The sequence below is a fragment of the Perissodus microlepis genome, chromosome 23 (genome assembly GCF_051167445.1).
Source record: "Perissodus microlepis isolate ML-2025 ecotype Zambia chromosome 23, ASM5116744v1, whole genome shotgun sequence".
Classification (NCBI taxonomy): Eukaryota; Metazoa; Chordata; class Actinopteri; order Cichliformes; family Cichlidae; genus Perissodus; species Perissodus microlepis.
The window spans coordinates 31,661,419-31,685,154 of NC_140482.1; the positions used below are offsets into that span (position 1 = coordinate 31,661,419).

A 23,736-nucleotide genomic window follows, 5' to 3' on the forward strand; every position below is an offset into this window, starting at 1 on the left:
GGCTGGCTGAGCACAGATGACGGATTCGCTGCTGTGCGGGCTTCGGTAATTCATTTTCGATAGCAGTGGTTGCTGGGATCAATACAGGGACATTAACCCAAGCGGACACTGCTGTTCTCCTGATGGCACAAGCCAAAAGCCACCATCCCCCGTTGGCAATCAGCAAAGACACAGTTTTTAGGGTCATCCTTTGCAGGAGAGCTGTGTGCCAAGGCCATGGTGATATCACAATTCATCAGTGAAGTAATGGATGGCCGTGACCTAACAGTTGGTAAACACTGCTCAGGGAAATTATTTTATGCAATTTGCAAATGATTAGTGATGCCACTTTCTGGAGTGTTAGACTATTTTTCCCCAGCTTCGGGTCGAAATCCTAATGGGCTCATTTTACATAACATCGGTGTAAATGCCATGGCTCCTCACTTGATAACTGTGTTCACAGAGTGCAGCAACTAACGACTTACACAGGACTGCTGGTTACTGTCACACACACACACACACACACACACACACACACACACACACACACACACACACACACACACACACACACTGTTTACAGATTTCACAGAGGTGTTTATGTTGTGATTTTAGGAGATTAATGAGCAAATTTCATTCTATGTGTCCTCACACAACTGCATATATAGACTGCACACGGCAGTTTATTATATGCACCTATTTATCTATTTATTTATATAAAATAAATAAAATGTATTACTTATTCTTATTTTATTTTATTTTTTATTTATTTTTTTTTTTACTGAACTTCGCGTTGCCATAGACTCATTCGGTAAATTTTGGGCATTTAGTGACGTAACGGAAAATCACCACTGTAACAGGTCATCAAGTCAAAAACGCTGTGCGTGCTTTAACAAATTGATTATTGAATTATTAGTTATGTATGCGACAGATTTTACCTAGTGACAAGCAGCAGTACACAACGTAATAAATGTACTCGGTGCTTATAGTAGCTGAAAAAGTATTTAACGACCTCAGTGAAGTTTTATGCTCTCCACGACCTATTATTTCTCCCATTTCACACAATCCAATCACTCGATCTCAACAAGCTGCTATATGGTATCCATACTGCGGGCCTCTGCAATAGGCACCAACCTATCGATGGATCCCCTGATCCATACATACGCTGATATTGATAGATTGCTGAACTGGATTGACACCAGCGAGCAGCAAGAAAGTTTTACGCAGAAGTTTTGAAGGGATATCATGTCGGAATTTGTGTGAGAGAGTTTGATTTTCGTGGCCTGAATTCGTGGAGCAAAGAAGCGAAAGGGGTCAAAGCCTGGAGGCAATGATGAAATAAAGCTCGACAAATTTATTCAGAAACATTTGCTAGAGGAAAAAAAAAACCCAAAACTTTTCTTTAAAAAAGTTATGAGTATAAGCAAAAATTTCAGATGTGTGCTTTAGGAAAGTGGCTGTAAAGTACGTGTCAAAGGTCAGACACGGGTCTTAAGGCTGTAATTCACACGTTTTATTGCACTGTTAAATATTTTATTGTCTATATAAACACAATCCTTTGAATATGTAGCACTAAATAGCGCATGCTTAATTTACAGTTGGAAAAACCAAGACTGTTAGGCATGACTTGCACGTCCAGATGTGCTTTTTTACCTGCCCTCGTGATCTGTTGTGACACGCGTCATGTTTAACCTCCAACACAGCTATCACATGTGCTGCTGGCGCCTGTCAAACACTTTTATCAGACAAAATAAGGAACGGGTCCTTCTTATCCATCTGAGTGTAAATGTTGCGCATTCTGTCTTTTATCTAACGCGTCTAACGCAATCTTTTCGAGGATTTGAGGGTCCACGCTTTACAACGCGAGCGAGCCCTGACACGGGGGCCAGTGACGTCAGATTGGCCCCAGACAGGGTTCGCGAGTGCGAGGATAGGCCACGGGGGCGCGCACTTGCGCACAGGCTCGGTCTCATTTTAACAGGAGCGCGGGCACGTCAATATACACACAGCGAGCCGAGCAGCGCTTTGGGTATAGTAGAAGGTGCTCAGCGGAGAGAAACCAGGCAGGCGCAGACACCTTCACGCACCGAGCAGCGGTTTGTTTGGCGGCCGGGACCCGATCCTTTAAAACCATGCTGGATTGACTGCGGAGAGGCAACTCCAATCAATGGCTTGGCTTTGAAATCGTTTCAAATTTATTGGAAAGGAGCGCGAGATAGAGAGACAGAGGGAGTGGGGGAGAGCGAGAGAGTGGCGCGAGGGGTGGAAATAAAGATCCTTTCAACGATGGAGCTGACAATGGAAAACATCGGAAATCTGCACGGTGTATCTCACTCCCATCAAACCAGCGACTTAATGAACTCCCCGCACGCGCGCCAGTCGTCGGCGTCGCATCGGAACTTGGTGTCGCACGGGCGGTCAGCCATGGTGTCCAGCATGGCCTCGATACTGGAGGGAGCGGGGGACTATCGCCCAGACCACGCTTTGTCTGGCCCCCTGCATCCGGCTATGACCATGTCGTGCGACTCCGGGATGAGCCTGAGCAGCACCTACACAACGCTGACGCCGCTACAGCACCTGCCCCCCATATCCACGGTCTCGGAGAAATTTCACCATCCACACCCGCATGCTCACCACCATCCAGCACACCAGAGACTTGCAGCTGGGAATGTCAGCGGCAGCTTCACCCTGATGAGAGACGACCGAAGCCTCGCCTCTATGAGTAACCTCTATGGCCACTACCCCAAAGATATGTCCGGGATGGGGCAGCCCTTGTCGCCCCTGTCCAACGGGCTCGGGTCTTTGCACAGCTCCCAGCAGACTCTCAGCGCCTACGGTCCCGGAGCTCACCTCTCCAACGACAAGATGCTCTCCTCGGGGGGGTTCGAGTCTCACGCAGCCATGCTGTCCAGGGGTGAAGAGCACTTGGCCCGCGGTCTCGGGGGTCACGGGGGCGGGCTAATGACCTCCTTGAACGGTATACACCATCACAGCCATCCGCACTCTCAGGCAAACGGATCCATGCTCTCAGACCGAGACAGGCAGACGGTGGTGGGAGGCGGGCAAGGTGCTGGGTCAGGGCAGGTGGAAGAGATAAACACCAAGGAGGTGGCACAGCGAATAACAGCAGAGCTCAAGCGCTACAGCATCCCCCAGGCCATCTTTGCTCAGAGGATCTTGTGTCGGTCCCAGGGAACTCTGTCTGACCTGCTGCGGAATCCTAAACCTTGGAGTAAACTCAAGTCGGGCCGAGAGACGTTCAGGAGGATGTGGAAGTGGCTCCAGGAGCCCGAGTTCCAGCGGATGTCAGCGCTGAGGCTTGCAGGTGAGTGAGGAGACAGCCTGAGTGATGTGGAGGGATCAATTAGAAGTCAATGTGGCGAGACTGTCAATAGCAGCTCAAATAGACATTAGTAGAAGTTATTAGTCGATTGTATCGAGTAAAAGTTCATCATGACAGTTGAGGTGTTAAATGTTGAGTGAGATCTATATTTTGATTGATGCTACAATGCGCAGTAGTATAAACATACATTGTGTGATAAACAAAAGAGAAGCGCTGTCTGTCATAAACAGACAGACTCCAAAGCAAACCGAGTCTGCTCAGACACTTTTGGCTTTACGCACGTTTACGCACGAGTACAGTATGCATGCGTGCATCCATCTTCCTCTGTCTCACTCTTTCCCCCCCCGCCTCTCTCTCTCTCTCTCTCTCTCTCTCTCTCTCTCTCTCTCACACACACACACACACACACACACGCACACACACACACACACACACACACACACACACACACACACACACACGCATGCACGCAGAAAGAGGCGAAACAAAGGAACTCAGAGCAAGAAGTGAAATTGATTAAATCTTACTTGAAAGGTAAACGCTATACTTTGATATCATTGTGCCCCGAACACCCAGTTTTATTTATTTAACAAACCTCATCTAATTCTTTGGCTCTCTCCTTGTCAAATATGCGCGTGGTCACAAACAAGGATCGTCTGAGGCCTGGCCAAAGAGTCTGGGGAGCATGACCTCCTATGGATCAATATTCCAGGTCCAGGCGTCCCCTTTCAGAGTAGCGCAGTGATAAATGATCGATCTGGATCTGTAAGACAGAAACAGATGCGTCTTTCTCTGGTCTGTGTTGTCCCCTCTTCTCTCTGGGATCTCTGTCTACTAATTTGATTTAAGGCCTATTTAGTCATTGTGCTGAGAAATTGTTTATTGCGGTTTGTGAAGTTATATGAGATCTCAGCTTAACAGGACAGATACTAAATGTGTGGCACAAACCCTCTCTGCCTCAGCATTTCGGTTTTCTGAATGGTTCGCCACTTTGATCCATCGTTTCGATTTTTATCGCGCAAAGATTGTCACATTAAAGGCTGTGATTTGAACCCAAATCTCTGCCCACTTTAAAGTCTTTAACACTTGCAACCCGATTAATAGGATATAAATGAAAACAAGCTCCACGGTGGAGTTAATACAAAGATGTGAGTGAAAGGTCCCCCATCATTGATGTTTCTGTAAAGGCCTTGTTTAGACGCGCTGCTCTTCCAAACGTCAATCAGCGCTTCTGCGTCGTATTTCAGTGAACAGTTCAATTAAGCAGATATAGTGGCATATTTTAGTTCCAGTCAATGCCCTATTGAAAAGCACTTAATGGCATGTAAATTGTTCCTTTGCGTATTTAGTGGGGTTCTGGTAAATAAAGATTTAAACACTCCACAATTGTCTCTTTAAGTGCCACTGCTGTTAAAGCTAATTGGGCAGTGGGGTTTTATATCTTCCACACCCGGCACCAGGATAAAACCCTCAATTCAACTAGCGTGCTGGAGTGGCACAGTCCTGTGCAGCACACGGCTGCCGCATATTTGAATGTGCTCAGGTCCAGGACAGAGTAGAGGTGCTCAGTGGTGAACGAAAATAAGAGCTGCAGTGTTTTACCACATTTTAGTTTCCCAGAAAGTGCAAATGTTATCAACATTAAATGAATAAATGAAGTTTATTCGAAATTCCCAGCACAAAATTAATAAATACTTCTTTTTGGAAAAAGCTGATTCTTAAGCCTTCACTGTGCATCAACCTGCTGCCACAGCAGAAGCAAGGACATTCTAGGTGGGTTAAAATGACAAATGACTCGTATGTAAATGCAGGGAGCAACATTTTACTCATTGCATTTAAAATCACAATTATCCTCGGCTTTCATGTGGGTTGGGAGTGGGAGTTGGGGGAGGCGGGTGGGGGTTTGGATGCTGAAAGTGAGGCTGGGCCATACTCGCTCGGCCACATCAATCAATAAATTCAAATTACTATTCCAAATTCATCACAGTCACACGAATCAATGCAGCTGCCCTGCTTAGCTAATGCGAAAATACCAGTGTCCGCGCGCACACACATGACAATTCACTGCCGACAGGAAAAGCAGAGCAAAGGTGGGCACGTTTGGAGGGGGGATGTGTGTCCTTCACGCTTAACATCTCCTAATGCTTTCTCCACTTACTGTGTTCTTCATATGCAGACCTGTAACACACAGGCCACGTAAACAAAAGGCATTTCCACACACTGAACATATATTATGCAGACGGCTGTTGTGTAAGCGGGCAGCTTTAAGAGAGACGCGGGCAGAGTGAGGTTTGGGGGGCATTTAAAGATCGCATTAACGATGAAAACAATTCGTCTTTGCATCTGTGTTGAATTCCACACTCCATCTCAATGTATTTGGTCGAGTCAATACAGCCCTGATCGATAAGGATAGCCAGTGCATCTATCAATTATCCCGCCTCAGCACTCTCTCCCATTGGTTTCTCCCCTGGAGCAGAAGGGAGGGGGGAAGGCGGGAGCCGGAAAAGGTTGGGAAAGGGGACAGCTGGTTTAAAAAAACGCCCCTGCACATATTTTTCTTTCCTGTTATCATGTTCTGTTTGTTTATGCGGTGTATAATCCCTTGTTTGTTCTTTGGGGGTTCGTGCACCCGGGTAATGTTCACGTTTTTCCAACAGATGTTGGACAACACGGAAAATATCATCAGAAAAAATACATTCCTACCTTCCAGGAATATCCGCTTCGTTTCCTTCCATTTACCAGTGATAATGTGCCATGGCATGCCAGGGTCCCCCCTTTCTCTCTCTCCCTCTCTGTCAAAAAAAAAAGCGCAGTAGGTTCATTTCCATCTAAATGGCCGGAGCACGTGCCAGGGTGTGGAGGTCAAGACCCACAGGACACAGAGGAAAAACATTGTCGAGAATGACGGTGGGAGGCCTCTATTCATGTTTCAATGGACTACACGCAGTTTACACAGGCCTAATCCTGGAGCTATACTCCAGCTCATCCACCAAAATCTCCCCCATCAGCGTCACTCTGCGCCCTTTCCTCTCTGCACTAATCCATTCATTTTCCTGGGTAAATATATGTATTTATTAAGATCCCCAGCCCATTTCCATTCCTTACAACGCACGGTCTTCATTTTGGTTAGGGGTTCATCATTTTGAGATAAACTCGGGCTTTTATATCAAACTGATGAATTCTGGGTGTTTTGTATATTTTAATTAAATTGTTGCTTTTCTTTAAATTAAATTGATGTGTGTTGGTTTGTGTGTGGCACACAGAAGGTGGTTAAAGCTTTGTGTTTATGTCTACAAAGCGTTTTCCTGCTGGTCAGTTTCTGGCGCTGTCCAGAGTGCTGAAATATCCACCGCAGGTTTGAGGACAGTCGAAGGTGGTGATCTGGAGTTTTCCAAATACATACTTGATACCGTTCTTGTGGCCTCTAAACACCATTATTTCATCCAACAGCTTCCACCCAACGATCAATATTACAATCCACAATCGCGTCAATCACACCACCACGCATCCTACTTTCCAGTCCAGCACGGAGCCCATCGGGGTTTCCATTTAAATCACATCTCCAGCTTCTTTTAGCAGCTGCAGATACAAAGTGGAGGTCATCTTTATTTTGGGATTTTCACGGAAATATCCTGACGTAATAAAAATGCCTAAAATGTGTGATGTTTTTTTATTTTTAATCTAGTATAACGGGTTTCACTGGTAGAAACATTAAGAAGTGATTGATGAGGGATAATCTCAAACAGCATTTTTTTTTTACATGAAAAGATGGCTTGATGCTGGCCTGCGAAATAATCGATTGGTACGTTAATAATTGATGTATGAGGGGAAGATAGGGGAGTAAACAGTGCAGCTGTGGTTTCAGAGCTTCGTTGTTCGTTAAGCACAGCATCATGTGCTGTAAGTACTGAGACACGCGTGTACAAGCATCGCCTTTTCAATCCCCTGGTGGGAGGGCAACAGTCATTTTCTTGAGGTTATACCTCGAGGCTATTTTGTTTAAATCCCGAGTTCAGTGAAGCTCACTCCAAATGAAATGACATTATCTGTAGCCTCGTGTGGAGAGGCTGGCTGGACTCCTAAACAAACACATTTAGAGGAATCCTGATGTTCGAGTGTGAAATGAGGACTCATAATAATGCACCGCTGGAGTCATGCTGGAACTGCGAAACAGCACAAAGCAAAACCATATACGTTAATTCCCACAGGATAGTGTTTTACCACCAGCACCTCGCAATTGTCGCCTCCTCCATTTCTTCTCTCCAGTATGTGTGTGATCGGGATGCAGAGTGCGTCTGCGCCAATTGTTAAGGCCGATCTGGTGAGCCCTGAATCTGTATCGATTTCCATTCCCCGGCATCTCCTTCCCATCTCTGGAGCTGCGCCATGCGGCCATGCAACCCCCTCCATCTCCGCCATGCAACACCTTCCCTCCCATTAACAGCTCACCTTTCATAACACATAACAGGACGAATCTTACGGAGCTGTCAAGTGAAAGTCTGAGAGTTTGGCTTCCCTTTAAGGCTGTGCTATGGTGGGATTAGCAGCGAGAGACGACTCACAGTTCACAGTCGTTTAACCTCTTTTTGCTCATTACACATCCCACCCACACTGGCCGTCCCGCATAGCCGGCTCTGACCACGTCGACCTTATTATTCAAAATAATGTCATTTTAATAGAAATCAGATTAGCCTGACTGAAGCCGGAGCCCGCGTCGTCTCTCCCACGTCTTCACCCGTTCCTCTCACAGCGCGCGCACGTTCCAATTCACACAGGGTGCGTGGTTAGCAATTATAAATGCAGCAGCGCTCCGTACAGTCTCCAATACCGTCTCTTCTATTTTAGATGATCAATTCCTACGCTGCTCAGTCGCCCCCTCTCCAAACCGGATCGATAGGAGAGAATGACCTTTAAATCAAATTGCTGGCAGAGTCAACGGCATGCACGCGGATCGCATCATTGGGTTAATGGCACCGCGCGCGTCCCCTTCTTCCAAGTAAAAACACAAAAGGTCCAAAGCAAAGATAATCCTAATTTAATCTCGCTGTTCGTGCACGCGCTTTGGAGTTCAATAGGTGCACAGAAGGATTTTAAATGTGAAATGAGCTAATCGTCAGTGGAGCTGAGGCCTGATAACGGACAATATCGCCGTTATAATGTCGTTATAACAGGTGTTATTATAACAACACCTTTTATAATGACACCGCGGGCCTTTGTCTGCAGGCTGTGGTGGTTTGCATAAGAGCATCAGTAAGTGAGGACTCCAAAGAGCAGCTGGTGAGCAATTAAAATGTTGACCGGAGTTATGTAACGCCGGGGTGCCCCCGAAAAAAAAAACACATGCTCTGCTAGCTCCTGTGCGCGTGCACAGTGCCGACATTTCTGCCAGGCGTCTTTTCACTCGCTCCAAATTGTTAATTTTATCGTGATCTGTTCAAGTTCGTCATCAGCCCTGATTTATTCCAGGCAGTGATTCGCTGTGCTATTTTCCAAATGTCTCTGATACTTCAGGAAATAAGTAACAGATTACTTTTTTAGGGGTGATTGGGGATTTGAGTAACCAAAACCACCGCTAGTTATAAATCAGTGTCCAGCGGCGTCGAAGCAGCAGCGATTCCGCACACTCCCCTCTTATCTGGCGCTCTGACAGGCCATCGGTTATTAAAGGCCCGATAATGGCTCGTTTAATGCGCAGGATAAGAACAGAAGGCAAGGACACTGTCCGCGCAATTAAAGACGAAAAGGGCGGATAAACATTTGATCATTGTAAGACTTTAAATAATAATAATAATAAAATAAATAAGTAATGTAGCATCGCATTAAAGGAGATCCATAAGATAGAAAGACAGATTATGAATTTGAGTGAAAAACTTAAATAAGAAATAATCGCAAAAATTCATCTTTTGTAAATTTGTTTCTCTCGCCAAGGGGGAAAAATATTTGACAGACTCAAAAGAAGATTAAATGATTTAACTGACATTTAGCTCACACTGTAAAACAGTTTGTAAACAATGTTTTGGATGTAAAAATAAAAATAAAATAAAATAAAAAAATAGGTAAAAATCATATCTGGGAAGAAAGAAAGAAGCCTGCAGATGGTTCGTATGTATGGAGCCTTAAGTCTTCCTGGGGTCGATCACAACCAAACCGCAACACACACACACACACACACACACACACACACACACACACACACACACACACACACACACACACACACACACACACACACACACAGGAACACCGCTTATCGTACCCACAGATGCAACCCGAAACTCCGGTTGGGCAACCCCACACAGATCAACAAAGGAACAAAACGACTGTGAAATCAATTGATGAATGAATCGATGTCAGCCTTTGCAGCCTTTGTGTTACATGTTATTAAATATAACGAACTGCCTTCGGGTTTAAGCTAAAATTAATAATTTGGTTAATTTGTTGCTTTGGTGAGGGACGTGAACGCGCTGACGCTGCATTTCCGTTTTTCAGGATTTCTGACTTTGAGGCGTGTTTGAGAGATTATTATAGAATATCCTTGTGTATCAAAACAAAATTATTATTATCATCATTATTATTTTTTTATTAATATTATTACTATAATTTTTATTACTGCTACTGGTATTATTATTGAACGGTAGTTCAATAATAATTGCTGCTGTTTGCTGATCAAAAACTTTGCACATAAAAATAGAAAACCAGGTAAATAAAATATATTTTATATCTTACTGTACAAAAATAAAAACCTAAACATAATTTCCACACTTTTTAAAGTAAAACTCAAGCGATACATCAGTGTTAAAAGGACTACATAATATAAAATTAAACATTACATTCAAAATGTGCATTTTGTAACAGATAAAGACACATCGCCTTATTTTATTATATAATATATTTTCTCCATTTTAATATCCTTTGTCTTGCATTGGAGAGAATAAATCAGATAAATGCAATTACATGGGTGCAATAACGGGCTGGGAAATAAGGGCTGGAAATATTTGTGTTGACTCTCTCTTCGCATGATTGAGTGAGGACGGTATTGAACTGAATCTGGAAAATCCTGCATATTGAAAACCTGTCTGCGTCCCCGTGGAGAGTAAACAGTATCATCCGACTGCAGATCAGTGTGATGATTCTCCTGCGACAAATAAAAAATTAGCAGAGAAGTGACAGCTCGGCGGCCAGCTGACATTTGAAGATATTTTGTTTCTGAGAAATCAAGTATATGAAACCCTCAAATGGCGCACAAATGTGCACACATCCACTCAGGAGTGCAAATATAAAAATAAGGTAATTAAAGTCCGCAGATCCTGCTAGTCCCGCGAGATTTAAAAGTTGAAAACAATGGTGTGGGATTCGAACAGAAAACAAAGTCGGTAAATATTCTTTTATAATTTTCACCCCACATCTGATTTACAGTAAATGATCGTGATGGTTTAATATTAAACGACATGGTTATTTAATTAATTAAATGCTGATTCGTTTTATGAGAATAATTTGCTGCTGGGGTGAAATTATATAAAAAAAATTAAAGAAATTAAATAGTTTATCATTTCGACTACTTAACAAGATTTAAGATAAATATGAAAGTTAATTTAACAGAATTCAGTAAAAGCAAAATTTAACCGAAAAACCTCCAAAAATAATTTTTTTTTTTAAAGAAAAAAAAAAAAACTCCCACCTGTTGTTTGTGGGAAAGCATCCCTATGGCCACCTGTCTGTACATTCACAGTAATAATAAAAGAAGAATCATGATTACAGCTATCACACATAACTCAAGCAATTATCACTGAAATCGATGATAATCACAGATAAGATTATCACTCTAACAATGGACCCACTCATAACAATAAATGGCGCGTGCAGAACAGGGCTGCTATTAAACAAAAAAAAAAAAAAGTAATGCGGGGTAAATTTCAGCTCCGTGCTCTCGGTCCAGCGCTTAAATGGCTGAGTGCTTTTAATTATCCAAAACCTCATAAGAAGCGTGATGATCACAGCCATCAGCCTCGGCTCATTATTGAATGTTCTTAGCGCTGCGCAGTTTCTTGGGTTCACTAATAACGAGCTGGGATGAAAACAGCACCGAAAGAGCTTTTCGAGCATCTCAGGCTGACACGGATCTTTAAAAAAATGTCTTTTTAAAAAATCCTCTAATTAACATGAAAATCCAAATTCCAGTGCATGCATGAGAGTGTTGTGAGAGCTAATACAGCAAATCTAAAGGTAAAGGCTAGCTTCAAACGTTTCAGGCAGCAGAGATTCTCGCGGACTTGAAGGTGGGATGTGGGCGAAGGTGTAACTGAGTTCAGGTTGAGTGTTATTGAAGGGCTGGAACAGAAATGCCTCGCAGCTGAGTCGCAGGAGAAGGCAAACAAACAAATTGTGCCGCTTTATCAGTATATTAACACCAATTCTCACTCATTACATTAAGGAGTATTGAGCAGGAAGTGTTTTGGCCTGGCGAGAGAGAAAGAGAGTGAGAGCTTGGCACTTCCCTGCAACCGAATGCCACAGTCTGCAGAGAGGGCCGTGTGGATATATATGCACACTGCTATCAATCTTTAGAGCAATAGCCCATGCAAAACAGCAGAGACGTCACTTAATAAACAGGCCGAAGCTTTAACGCCAAACTGCCCAATCACGCATGCTCCATGTGAAGAAGAGTTCAGCTACAAGCAGCCTGCATAGATTATTAGTGAGGACAGCACTGCATTCCAACAATAAAGGGGAGGCACTGTGTGTGTGTGTGTGTGTGTGTGCATACATATAAAGGCACCCAACCGTAACCCGTAAACATGTTTATTGGTAAATTAATTAAATCAGCATACGCTGTTGACCTCGTCTCCTTTCCAGGGATCACAAACAGGGCCAACCAGAGAAGTTTAGAAAACAAGCAGGGCTGTTTCTTTATGCAGATGTGTAATCGTGGTTTCATACAGGCACAATATTAGGCGGTTTGACTTTCTCATTATGAGCAGGAAGGGCAGCGATGATCGATAAATGATTAATGCTCCAGATGAGCTCACATCTGCAGGGATCGAGGAGGCCTCGTGAAGACAGCTGTGAGTATTCAGCCGGGTGCAGAAATCACAGCTGAAGCGGGTGATGATAATTTACTCCTTTTCCTGCTCGGGTTTCAGCAGCACAGAAAGCTGGATCATCACTCCGCTTCCTGCCCGGTGCGCTCTCACGTCTCCAGCCCCTTTCATGAATCTCCTCTCCAGGCCCACTCCCCCCTCCGAGGCATAATTAATTGGACGAAGTGAATTTCACACACGAATTATTCACGAATCTATCGATCGATATTGGACACCCAGGGCCTTTCTCTTAACCTCGCTTGGTTTGTCGTGAAGCAAAGAATATTAATGTCATCAGTGGAAAAGAAATGGGTCTAACTTATACCGTTTTCATCCGCGCATAAAGGCATTATTAAAGAATTCCAGATGTCTGGAGGCACGGGCCAGTCTGCGGGGACATTCGCTGACATTCATGAGGATTAACTGGACTTCCACTGCGTGCGCATATTCATGGACAATGATATTACACCTGTGTAGCCTGTATATGATGTACGTGTGTAAAATAGCGGCACGCGGGACAAACGTGGCTGTGAGAATCAATCTTTCTATGTTAGCGAGGAGCTCGAGGGATTCTTCCAAAGTAGGTCAGCTCCTGCTCTCAGCTCCAAAGCGAGAAATAGAAATCTCATTTCTCTTTTTATCAGCATCACGCGCACCTCGGAAAACACCCAGCGCCAAATCAGGATTTCTGCTCCTGTCCGGCTGCTCTTTGTGCATGAGTTTATGTCCGTCTCTCTGCTCGGTGCCTACTGTAGCTCTAAAAGCTGCAATGATCGATTTTTTTCTTTTCTACGCCGAGCTTGGTTCAGTAATCAGGGCCCCCTTCCTCACCGATCGATCGATATCGATTACTAAATCCAGCGCCTGTAGCAAAGGCAGCGCACTATGGCGCCCCGTGCAGCCGGGCCACGACGAGAGCGACACCTACCGACAGAAACGGAACAAAGCAAGCGGTCGATGAGGTGGCAGAACGTGACTATCCGGTGGAGAAGATGTGGAGAGAGTCCGGGACTGTGTCAGCTTGCTGTGGAGGCACATTAAGAGAGAAACACCCGTCCTGCTGACTCTGCATCTTCCCCACGCACAGGTGCACTCACGGCGAAAACGTTTGGATGTGTGTTTCTTACCTTTTAGGCATTGGAGAGAACATTTAACCATTAGGAACTCTTTGAGATATGATGCGGTTTGATAAATCGTAATACAAATAAATGAGAAAACATTTTTGAAAGCGTTTAAAACATTAAAGCTGTTGTATTTGGCTGGATAGGATTTTTACAGGGGTCCTATTTTTGGTGTGAGGTTGTGTGTGTGTGTCTGGACAAACCACAGAAGAATAAAGTTAGACAGTAGGAGGAAGTAAAGCTGCTCATACCAGCTGGAAGCTGCATATGATAAATGGAGAACTGAGTGTTGTAATATATATTAAATATCATTATTATTATTATTATTAACCTAAAGACAGTAATCAATCTATATTGATAAAAATAGAAGAAGCTGTACTAAAAGCAGCAAAATCCATAACAAAAATACTCTTGTATGAGATGCAGTCCATGCTCATGTGTAATGAGGAGCTACATTAATAAACACAGGTATCCTGGGAAGCGTATTTAAAAATGCAGCTTGAAAAAACTATTTTAAATGAAGCTGAATGTTATTTAGTATTTTTAGCTTTTATAGAAAAAAATGATTAACTCAGCACTCTTCACGACCATTCCAGAGGTTCTGTGTTTCGAATAGGAGCAGACATGTCACACATGTCAGCACTGCTCTGCTGCTCCTCCCCGGACTTCAAAAGCCTGGTGGAGCTTAGATACATGTTAGGCTCATTGTCCTGCTGGGAAACGAATCCTCTTGCACACACGTTTAATCCATACTGTCTGGCATGTCTCTGATGGGCTGTACGCTTCTCCCCGATGGCCGTGATGATCCAGTACAAGTTGTCGAGTATAGAATAAATAGAGATTTCATCACACCTGGAAATGTTTGAGCACTTAAGCTTTATCACTTGAACCTTGATGTTCAAACTCTGACGTGACTGAAAGAGTAATTCTCAGCAGAGTTTCTTTATAAAGGAAGACACAAATGATGAACTGTTCATATACATTAGAATGAAGTAAGCAGCTCCATTTATTGGGAAAAAGAAAACATCTTAAATATTAACTTTTATCGGTTTAGGAGACAAAGAAATCTGGGATATAAGCTAGCCTGTCAATATTTATCCCTGGAACTACCAGGTGGGATTTACTTTGGCATTTTTAGAGTATCTTCAAGAAAGAGAAATACAATAAATACATGATGATGTAATCTTAGTAAGAATATGCTTTCTCGTTGTAGTCTTTCTGATTCTTTAGTGTCCTACTTTTTTCTTACTGTGAATAATTTCAGACACTAAAGAAATGGCATCCTCCTCCTCCCTTTTCTCACCATCATTACTACTCTTAAACCTTTAATAAATCAAAGTATTATACATGATGATACGCTCGCTGTTCGTACAAGCATGGACAAATTTGTATGTGGCATATTAGCATGTTTGCCTGATATATATAGCAGCAGTGTTGATGTGAAATATGAATATGATGGATGCGCAAGTGTGCAGGTTAGACATCTGTAGTAAACAGATTGGACTGCAAGGGCTGATCAATGGGCTCTGCTCCACTGTAATTAGACACACAGCACCACTGCTTGGCTCCAGCCACTTCAGCATAATCACAGCCTCCTCACACACACACACACACACACACACACACACACACACACACACACACACACACACACACACGCACACACACAAGGAGAATATAAAAAAAGAAATCTGTCCTTAAATGCATCAAGACACACACACACAGCGTGAGAGTGAGACATTACTGAAGGCGAGTATGAAAGTATCAGACAATACCAGCGGCAGCAGGTGGAGACCCCATAGGGATGGCATCTTTCCCGCTCGCTTTCTCTCTCCAATTTGCTCCCGTTTTATTGAGACAGTAGGGAAGCTGAGAGGGACACACAGTGCGTTCTGGCAGGATTCGATCCTCAGTCAGCAGGGGAACATGTGGCTGCAGAGGTGGTGCCTTAACCTCACACACACATACGCACACTCCTCCTACACCATCTCTGGGCGCCATTTCTCCCTTTTACCTTCCACCTGTCTGCTGCTTTCCACCCGTCTCCTACAAATACTTACAACACACTTACCTACATTCCATTAACTATTAATTTCTGCGTTTGCTGCACGCAACCCCATCACCCCCTCGGACACCCTCCCAAACGTAGAAGAGTACACTCAGCGTGTTTTCTTTTGAAAATTGCTCTGTGTATGGGAAGGGGCTCATAGCAGCCAGTGCAAGCACCTCTCCAGTGTTTGTGTTTGGGAGGGGTGGGGGTGTGCGGGGGGGTTATAAATACCCTCTCAGAGCTCAATAGAGTGGGCTCCAGTGGGCTCTGTTTGAAGTAGCAGACTGTAGACCTGCTGGGGGGGGGATTCTGACCTCAGTCCCTACAGAGAACCCCCCAATTCCTACAGCAAAGTCGGTCAATATCTCGCTTTCTCCTTCACTCGCAGCCCCTCCCTCTTCATCTCAGCTACTCTCTTTAGTTCTTGCACACACTCGCGCACGCACGCACGCACGCACGCACGCACGCACGCACGCACACACACACACACACACACACACACACACTTTGTCTTACTCCTGCTTCTTTTCTGTTCTTCTCTCTCCAACCTATTCTTTCCCTGCATTTGCCCCTCCTCTATCTTTCATTTCCACACACGCACACTCAAACACAAAATGCTTACTTTTGTGCAACAGTCACTCAGTCCCCCATTGCGACTCAAACTGCATTAATATTGAATCAAACAGCAGTGTCTCCAGCTAGCAGGCAACAGCCAGTGCGCCCCCCACCCCCCCAATCTCTCTCTCTCTCACCGCAGGCTGGGTCCCTGTCTGCACTCTGCAGGATGGAAGGAATATTCCCACTGGGCAGGAGGCATGGATTAGCTTTAAATCAACTTTAATATGGCAATAGAGATGGAGCCATAGCATCTCCACTGGTGTATGAACTAGTTTTATGTGTTTAAGTACTGGGTAATTATAGTTTACGCACTTTACTTCCCTCCACCTCCAGCTTTCAGTTCATGAAAATGATCACTTTTGTATATTTACCTTGCGTTGTGTTTTCTTTCTCCTCTTTGCCTCCCACTCTCATTCCCATCCCTCCCACCTCTACCATCCACACCAAGCCTGCAAGCGCAAAGAACAGGAGCAACACAAGGACCGCAACACGGCGCCCAAGAAACAGCGTCTAGTCTTCACTGACCTGCAGCGCCGCACACTCATCGCCATCTTCAAGGAGAACAAGCGTCCATCCAAGGAAATGCAGATCACCATCTCCCAGCAGCTCGGCTTGGAGCTCAGCACCGTCAGCAACTTCTTCATGAATGCTCGCCGCCGCTGTGTGGACCGCTGGCACGATGACCACGGTACCAGCCCCGGGCAGCCAGGCACCTCTGCCACCACTTTCTCCAAGGCCTGAGAGAAGCAGGAGAGGGCCTTCGGCGGGCCGAGGGACCAGGCCGGAACAACAGGCGACGCTGGAAATTCCCTGCGAAGCCTGTCTGTAACAGCCCTGCCTGGCCCGGAGCGCCTGAAGGTGTCCTCTACACGATATAAAAATCCTTTGTGCCATGCAATCATCTTTTACGTCAGTTAAAATTTCAAGCTCTCACCTGAAACAAGCATAATCTAAAAAGGTGAAGTGTGAAGTCAGGTCCACTCTGCATTTCTCACACACAAGGACAATCATTGATTTTGTCTTTTTTTTTTTTTCCTTCTTTTTTGAGAGAAAATAATTTTTATGGCATCTGACAAAGCAAAGCGACACCAAAGATTTGACGTTTCTGTTGGGCGGTATCTACATGATGCTGGCCTCCTCCTTCACCACCCAAGTAGCCACTGATTCTGCTTTTTCCTCTCAACTCACCTCCTTTGTGTCTGCCTCCTCGCTGTTTCCCACACACACACACACACACACACACACACACACACACACACACACACACACACACACACACACACACCGGCACACGGAAGCAACAAGGGCAAAAGAACGGCAATAAATCTGAAAACAGAACAGCACATAGCCTTATTATCAGAGCCCCATCCTGCACACACACAAGGCCGTCATGAAGAAAACAACGCAGCCCATGAAAAAAACAACAAGGCTTTCCAGTTCTCTGCCTCTACCTCCCCCCTCCTCCTCCTCCTCCCGCAGTCTCCTTCATTCCTCAGCCAAAGGTATTCCCTGATGGCCAGCCATTTCAGAGAGCAGCTCGGCCTGATCATACGGCAAACTAATGAATTGAAAAATGAATCGATGCAGACAGAGAGGGAGCGAGGCCTTGACCCCCTCATGAAGGTGAAACTCAAGACACTCGCCAGTAGATACTCAGGTCTTCCAGGCCCAGGTCTCGTATATTTTTTGCACAGATGTTGGGAGGCCTGCAGGGAGACGTGTCGTTGTTACTCTTATCCTGAGCCCAGAGTCTGCGTTTCTCTGACCAACAGGAGAGGCGGGTGAGATGTCTGGACATGCTCTTTGTTCTGCTGGGAGCTTTTCCTCTAATCAATAACTGAGAACCGAACGATGACAACAACACGCTCGGGCATCCAGCCAACTACATTACAGCTGCATAGGAAAAGCAGAATGTAAGAGGAGCACATGAGACCCAGTGGAGATGGGGACACAAAGGCCTCACTACAGCAGCAGCAGCAGCAGCATTAGCAGCATCAGCAGCAAGCACACCTCGCCAGCCTTGCCTACGCTGGCAGAGCAACAGTGCCCCCTGCTGTTGAAAGCAGAGACCTGCATCCAGCAGAGCAAGGGGGGTTCAGAGTGGAGAAGAGGGAGGGAAGAGCCACTAGATGCTGAGGAGAAGTCATGGCACAACACATTCAGGCCTCGCAGCTCTTTGAAGGCAGATCAATAGCTAACCATTATCCTATTGTTGTTCCTCATCCAACCAGCACTGGTGAAGCCGGAGGAGGGGGATGGTTAGCCTGAATGCTGAAAATGCAGGGATTTTGCAAAGGCAGGGATTTATTTGGGCAATCCAAACGGAATACAAGAAAATTACACAAAGAGAGGAGGGGGAAAGTACAACAGAGTAAAATGTAACAGAAAGGCATCCTAAGTAAGACACATCAGTGGTGCAGTGGAGGTTTCATTTAGATTAGTTTTCAAAGGTTTTATGAAATCATTGATTTTCCATTCATTCATTTCATCTGCTTGCAGAAAAAAAAAATTCAACAGATGTGATTTCTGTCGAACCTGGTTATTCCCACACAAGGGTTATCAGTAGCTAGCCCAAAGCTAAACACCACACTCAGCTGTTAAAATGCTACAACAATTAGTGCCAATGCTTACTGCCTTAATGCGAGTCAGAGAAAACGGTGCGATGGTTAACACACGGTTACAGTGCGCCCTGCAGATGATGGGCGGTGTGTGCCATAGCGCCCAACAATCAGCTTTTAACTGAATGAAATTATACTTTTTTAGTAAAAGAAAAGAAAAAAACAAGAATCTGATTTTAAAGGCAAACAATAACCAAACCTCAAATGAGAAAGACACCAAACATACAGTGCAACACAAAATGTTTCCAACGCATAACTGGACACATTTTGAAGCAGAAGAAAATCTCTCATTCTATCTTTGGTTCTCTACCTCCTCTGTCCCTCTAACCCCATTTCCCCCTCCAACCCCTCACCCCCTTCCTCTCTATATTGATGCGGGTATTTAATTAGTACCATAGACACAAAGTTTCTATTTCTTGTTACTATTGTGCTCTGTTGTGCATAAGTAAGGCACCTTGTTGATAAATCAAAAACAAAAAAAGGAAGGACTTTTTAAAAGGAAAAAAAGAAGGATGCAAAGACTGAGGCCAACGAAGGACGTGGTTTTGTTTCTTTTTCTTTTTTGCATTCTGTGTGAATATAGACCTGCAGGACATTTACCACAAGAAAGAGAAAAGACAAGAGAAACAGGGAGCTGCTGAAGAGAAGAATAAATGACAGACACTTTCTCTCCTTTGGCATTTCGTGTCGGAACTGTGGTACTCTCAGCCCCCCCGCCCCTTTAAAGCTGAGCCCTGAGGATGGGGTAAAATTAAGAGGGACAAAACATGACCTCCAAATGTCCTGGCTGACTCGCTGTTTTATTGGAGGGTGGGGTGGTGGTGGCGCGGGGCGTTTACGCTTGGGACTCCGTAGTTATCTGTGTGGTCTTAAGATGCAACTGTAGCATTTCCAACAATGTAGTCAGATTAGCAGTGCAGATTAGATAAGAGGTGGTCATTGTAGAGGAGCTGATCAGGAGGTACTGACTAACTTCACGTTGCTGTAAGCAGTGAGTTAACGTCGCCAAAGGATGATGAGCTTAAATTGACTTGTGGTATACAGTTCAGTGAGCATAGATAAATAGCTAGATTCAGCTTTAGGAATGACACTGACAAAATGACGTTTGTAGTAGTGAGAACCAATGTGGCTACCTCACTAAGCTGAGTGGTTTGTGAAACCGCCACTAATACCAAAGATACTGCAGCCTACCAGTCACAAACTGCCTAGGGGGACACAAACCAAAAAAACGAGAGCCCCCCCTCTTTGCCCCAAACTGTTACAAACACACTGATGATATTACGCACACACACGCGCACACACACACGTTTCTACTAACAGCGCAGTCAGACTGCATTGTGCCACATAGGAGGAGGTGGCTGCCTTGCAGACAGAGTTGAGTGCCTTTTCCCTTCAACCACGGGTGGGACTGCACTGGACACACACCCACACACCAACACACACACACAGATGCATGCATATAGCGGCATACAAACTTACAAGCGTGTGCTCACACAGACAATGCACCCATAATTGGATGGACAGAAAGGGGGGCCAAAGAGAGGGACACAGAGTGGGGGCTGTGTCAGCATTTTCTCCCATATTGACTTTCCATCTTGATACACTAGAATACAAGCACTTTATCATGTAGAAAGTCTATAAAACATTTTCTATACGCTATTTATTTGAAACAAAATTATATGTTACTCCTTAATCTGTCGGAATCTTCGTTGCCGTATCGTCGATCTTCTGCTAGCTCTCAGCCTTCGTGTTTCTCTTTTGCTTTCCGCCCGGCCTGCTTACGCTCTCGGCCGCTTTACCTTCCTCACATCAGAGATATTTTTGTGTAACAGAGAAAGAGAAGGGTAAAGAGGCGGCGGCTGTAAGCACCCAGAGGGCTGTTGTTATAAAATCTTAAATGCCAAATGGCTTTCTTTCTCCCCACTGCGTGCAAGCACAGAGGCTGCACTGGAAAAGTGTGGAAGACTCGCTGACAGTTTATAGACACACACTCTCTCCTCCCTCCCTCCACCTTGTCTGTCCAGTCAACTTTCCCCCTGGCTAGTGCTAGGACTTGGTAGGCGTGTGTTGACAATTAATTCTGAAATACCTCAAAAACCTTTCATGTAAACTTTATGTAATTTAAACTGAAAATAATACTGCTAATGATAACAATGATTATGAAAGTATGATACTATGATAGTTAGTTTTGGAACTTGTGACTTGAAGCTTTATACTGTTAAATTCCTTTTATTCGTTTGCTTATTTTTCTCGTACGTTCTCTCGTTTGTTTTTTGCTACGGCATGTACTTACTGTTTTCATAAAGGAAAAGACATTGTGAATGTTTCTGTGGAGGGTCACGCGAGAAAAGAAGAGACAGAAGAGAAGGCGAGAATAGAGGGAGACGAGCGAGAGCTGCTCGCTTCAGATGTTTAGTTCAAAGCTCTCTCACAGACGCCTACATTCAAAGAAACAAAAAAAAGAAAGAAAGAGAGAAAGAAATGACAAAAATGTGATTTGGGTTGAATTATAAACCAAAAATTTGATGTTAAACCAAAGGAGGAATAATCTTATATCCATTGTTAGCTTTCTTCTGCCTTTCAGTTGTCTTTTCTCTGAAAAAACAAAAACAAAAAAAAAAACAGTTTCACAGTTACTTCTGAAGGTTCCTGGGTGTGTTCAAGTGCTCCTGATGTTCTTAGAATATTAAAGACCAGCACCTCCTGTTGAAAAGAAGGTGCACTTTTTTTTTTCTTTTGTGCATGGATATTGTATAACTGTATAGAAACCAACAGGAATGACCTGTGATTTTGTGGGGAGAGGAGGAGGATGGAAAGACTTGGGTGTGGGGGGAGAAGGGTGGGGGTAATAGTTTGGTTATCAAAAATAAACAAAACAGGGTGGGAGGATTTGGGTTTTAGGCGTTGGAGGGGTCTTTGTTTTAGAATTTCTGTCACTGTTGGATTCACTGGTTGTGTGCATGTGTTGTTGCAACCCTTCCCCTTTCCCCAATGTTTCTTTGATGTATATAAATCCAAACAGTAGGGGGCAGTGTGTGCTGGGGGAGGTCAAACTCCTCTCCTCCCAATCAATCGCATTCAATCTTCATTCCTCAGCTTGCGGTCCTCACTCGGGTCCTGAAACGTGTGTCTTGCTTTTCCAAAGACGGGCTGTTTACTTGGAGTTAATCACAGGGACACACTCAGACCTGAGCGGCCTTCCGATACCTGTACGTCTGTCTACATGCTTTCCTTCGGTCTGTGTACAATGTATATGTGTTCATTTGTACCTATGTGGAAGACTATTTCTATTTTCTGTTCCTTTGCTATGGGTTGCAATATTTGTCATGCAAAAATCTGAAACCATTTCTTACTGACCGACCAACCGCAGTACCATGTGGCAACCGATCATCCCGCCTGAAGTGTCGTCCGCATCTACTGTCAAACAGCATATTCGTGTCATTTCAATTGTGGGATTGAATAGGTTGCCGGTGGGACTGATGTAGACACCCCCAGTCACACTGTGCTCTCCCTCTTCTGTTACCTGTTAATCAATCAGAACCAAGTGTCTTTGTGATGGTAGAAGACAATCAGTTTCAAAACAAGAAAAAAGGTAGAGAGAGGGCAGGCCAGAGGAAGGGAAGGACGGAAGAACAAAATCACGCGGAAAAGAGGCTCTCTGAATCGTGACATGCTGTAGTGCCCGACTGCCAAACGACTGCCCCACCAGCCCCACTCACTCGTTCATCCTTCGTCCCATCTCGACCAGATCTCACAGCTCAAACCCCTCGAACCAACGATCGCATGACCAGTTCCCCGCCACCATTGTAGTCCCACGCAGCAGTGCAAAAAAAAGAGCTGTGGTGCAAAGACCATGTTTCCCATCACCCACCACAATGTCCTGCTAATGTAATGACGATGTAACCAGCCGCGAGGAATTAAAAAAATGGCTCCGGTTGGTGGCTTTTGCACAGAGAACTATGCAAACACCTGACCCCCCCAATCCTAATTGTTGCTGCTGGGTCAGAGTGTAACCCTCAACCCCCTCTCCCTTCCATCTGCGACATTTAAACGCTCCCACTCATTTCGACCTTCACAGCCATTTACTCGGCCAATTAACCAATCCCATGAGCCCAGTGTGGGCGGAGTAACCCCAGTCACTCAGGTTATGGTGAGAGTGGCTGGGGACAAGAGCACTACAGCATCCCATGTTTCACCACACTGAGATCACTTAACTTTACACGAACGCCCCAAACTGCCACTGACATCAAAATGGAGTCCATGCTGATGTTTGCAAGCCGATCCACCACACTCATGGCTCCATCGTTCTACAATGTTCGACTGTCTTTGTCCCCAGCGCCAAGGAAGGGCCACAATCAATGCAAAGACACTTTCATTGTACCTACTTAAGTTTACAAAGTCGTCTGGAGATGGTGGCTTATATTGCACTCGGACAGACAGACAGACACACAAACAGACACAGGCACATGCTGGAGAGGGTGAGTCTGCCTTTTGAGAGTGTTTGCTGAAACCAAAGATGAAATCAGAGGTATGACAATCTGGCTGCCAAACCTAGAAGACAATGTTCAGCTCTACGGGTCCTGTGATTTCCCGGCCGTGTGGACATTCCACTTATTGCACTTAAACACACACACGAACACACGTGTACGTGCACATACCCCAGCGTAAACCCGTCACACATCTCCGCACCCATATAAACGACGGAAAAACCCACTCACGTCTATTCAGAAAGCCTTTTTTCCCCTCCTCCCACTGCAGAAGCCGGAGAGCCTGTGGAGGACTTTTAGTTTCATTCTAGTTGAGACTTTTGAGAAGGAGAATAATCTGAGTAATAACTGTTACAGAAAAATAAAAACTTAAAAGGATAATATGGGTAAATTGCGTGTTTTGAAATAAATTAACAAATAAAACAATTGTAAAACAAGGCTAT

The 23,736-nt window shown here is 44.6% G+C and overlaps 1 protein-coding gene across 1 annotated transcript; it reads left to right on the plus strand.

Annotated features, from left to right (window-relative positions):
* The first annotated feature begins 2,177 nt into the window (after positions 1–2,177).
* Positions 2,178–17,472, plus strand: onecut3a (one cut homeobox 3a). Its single transcript, XM_084921592.1, has 2 exons — positions 2,178–3,304; positions 16,637–17,472. Exons 1-2 carry the CDS (start codon positions 2,266–2,268, stop codon positions 16,927–16,929), a joined length of 1,332 nt encoding a protein of 443 aa, XP_084777718.1. The 5' UTR covers positions 2,178–2,265; the 3' UTR covers positions 16,930–17,472.
* The last annotated feature ends 6,264 nt before the right edge of the window (positions 17,473–23,736 follow it).

Bases quoted from the DNA above. Each gene is read 5' to 3' on its own strand.
- onecut3a (XM_084921592.1), top strand. From the start codon at position 2,266: ATGGAGCTGACAATGGAAAACATCGGAAATCTGCACGGTGTATCTCAC. The intron at 3,305-16,636 runs GTGAGTGAGGAG...ATCCACACCAAG, and splicing joins GTCAGCGCTGAGGCTTGCAG to CCTGCAAGCGCAAAGAACAG.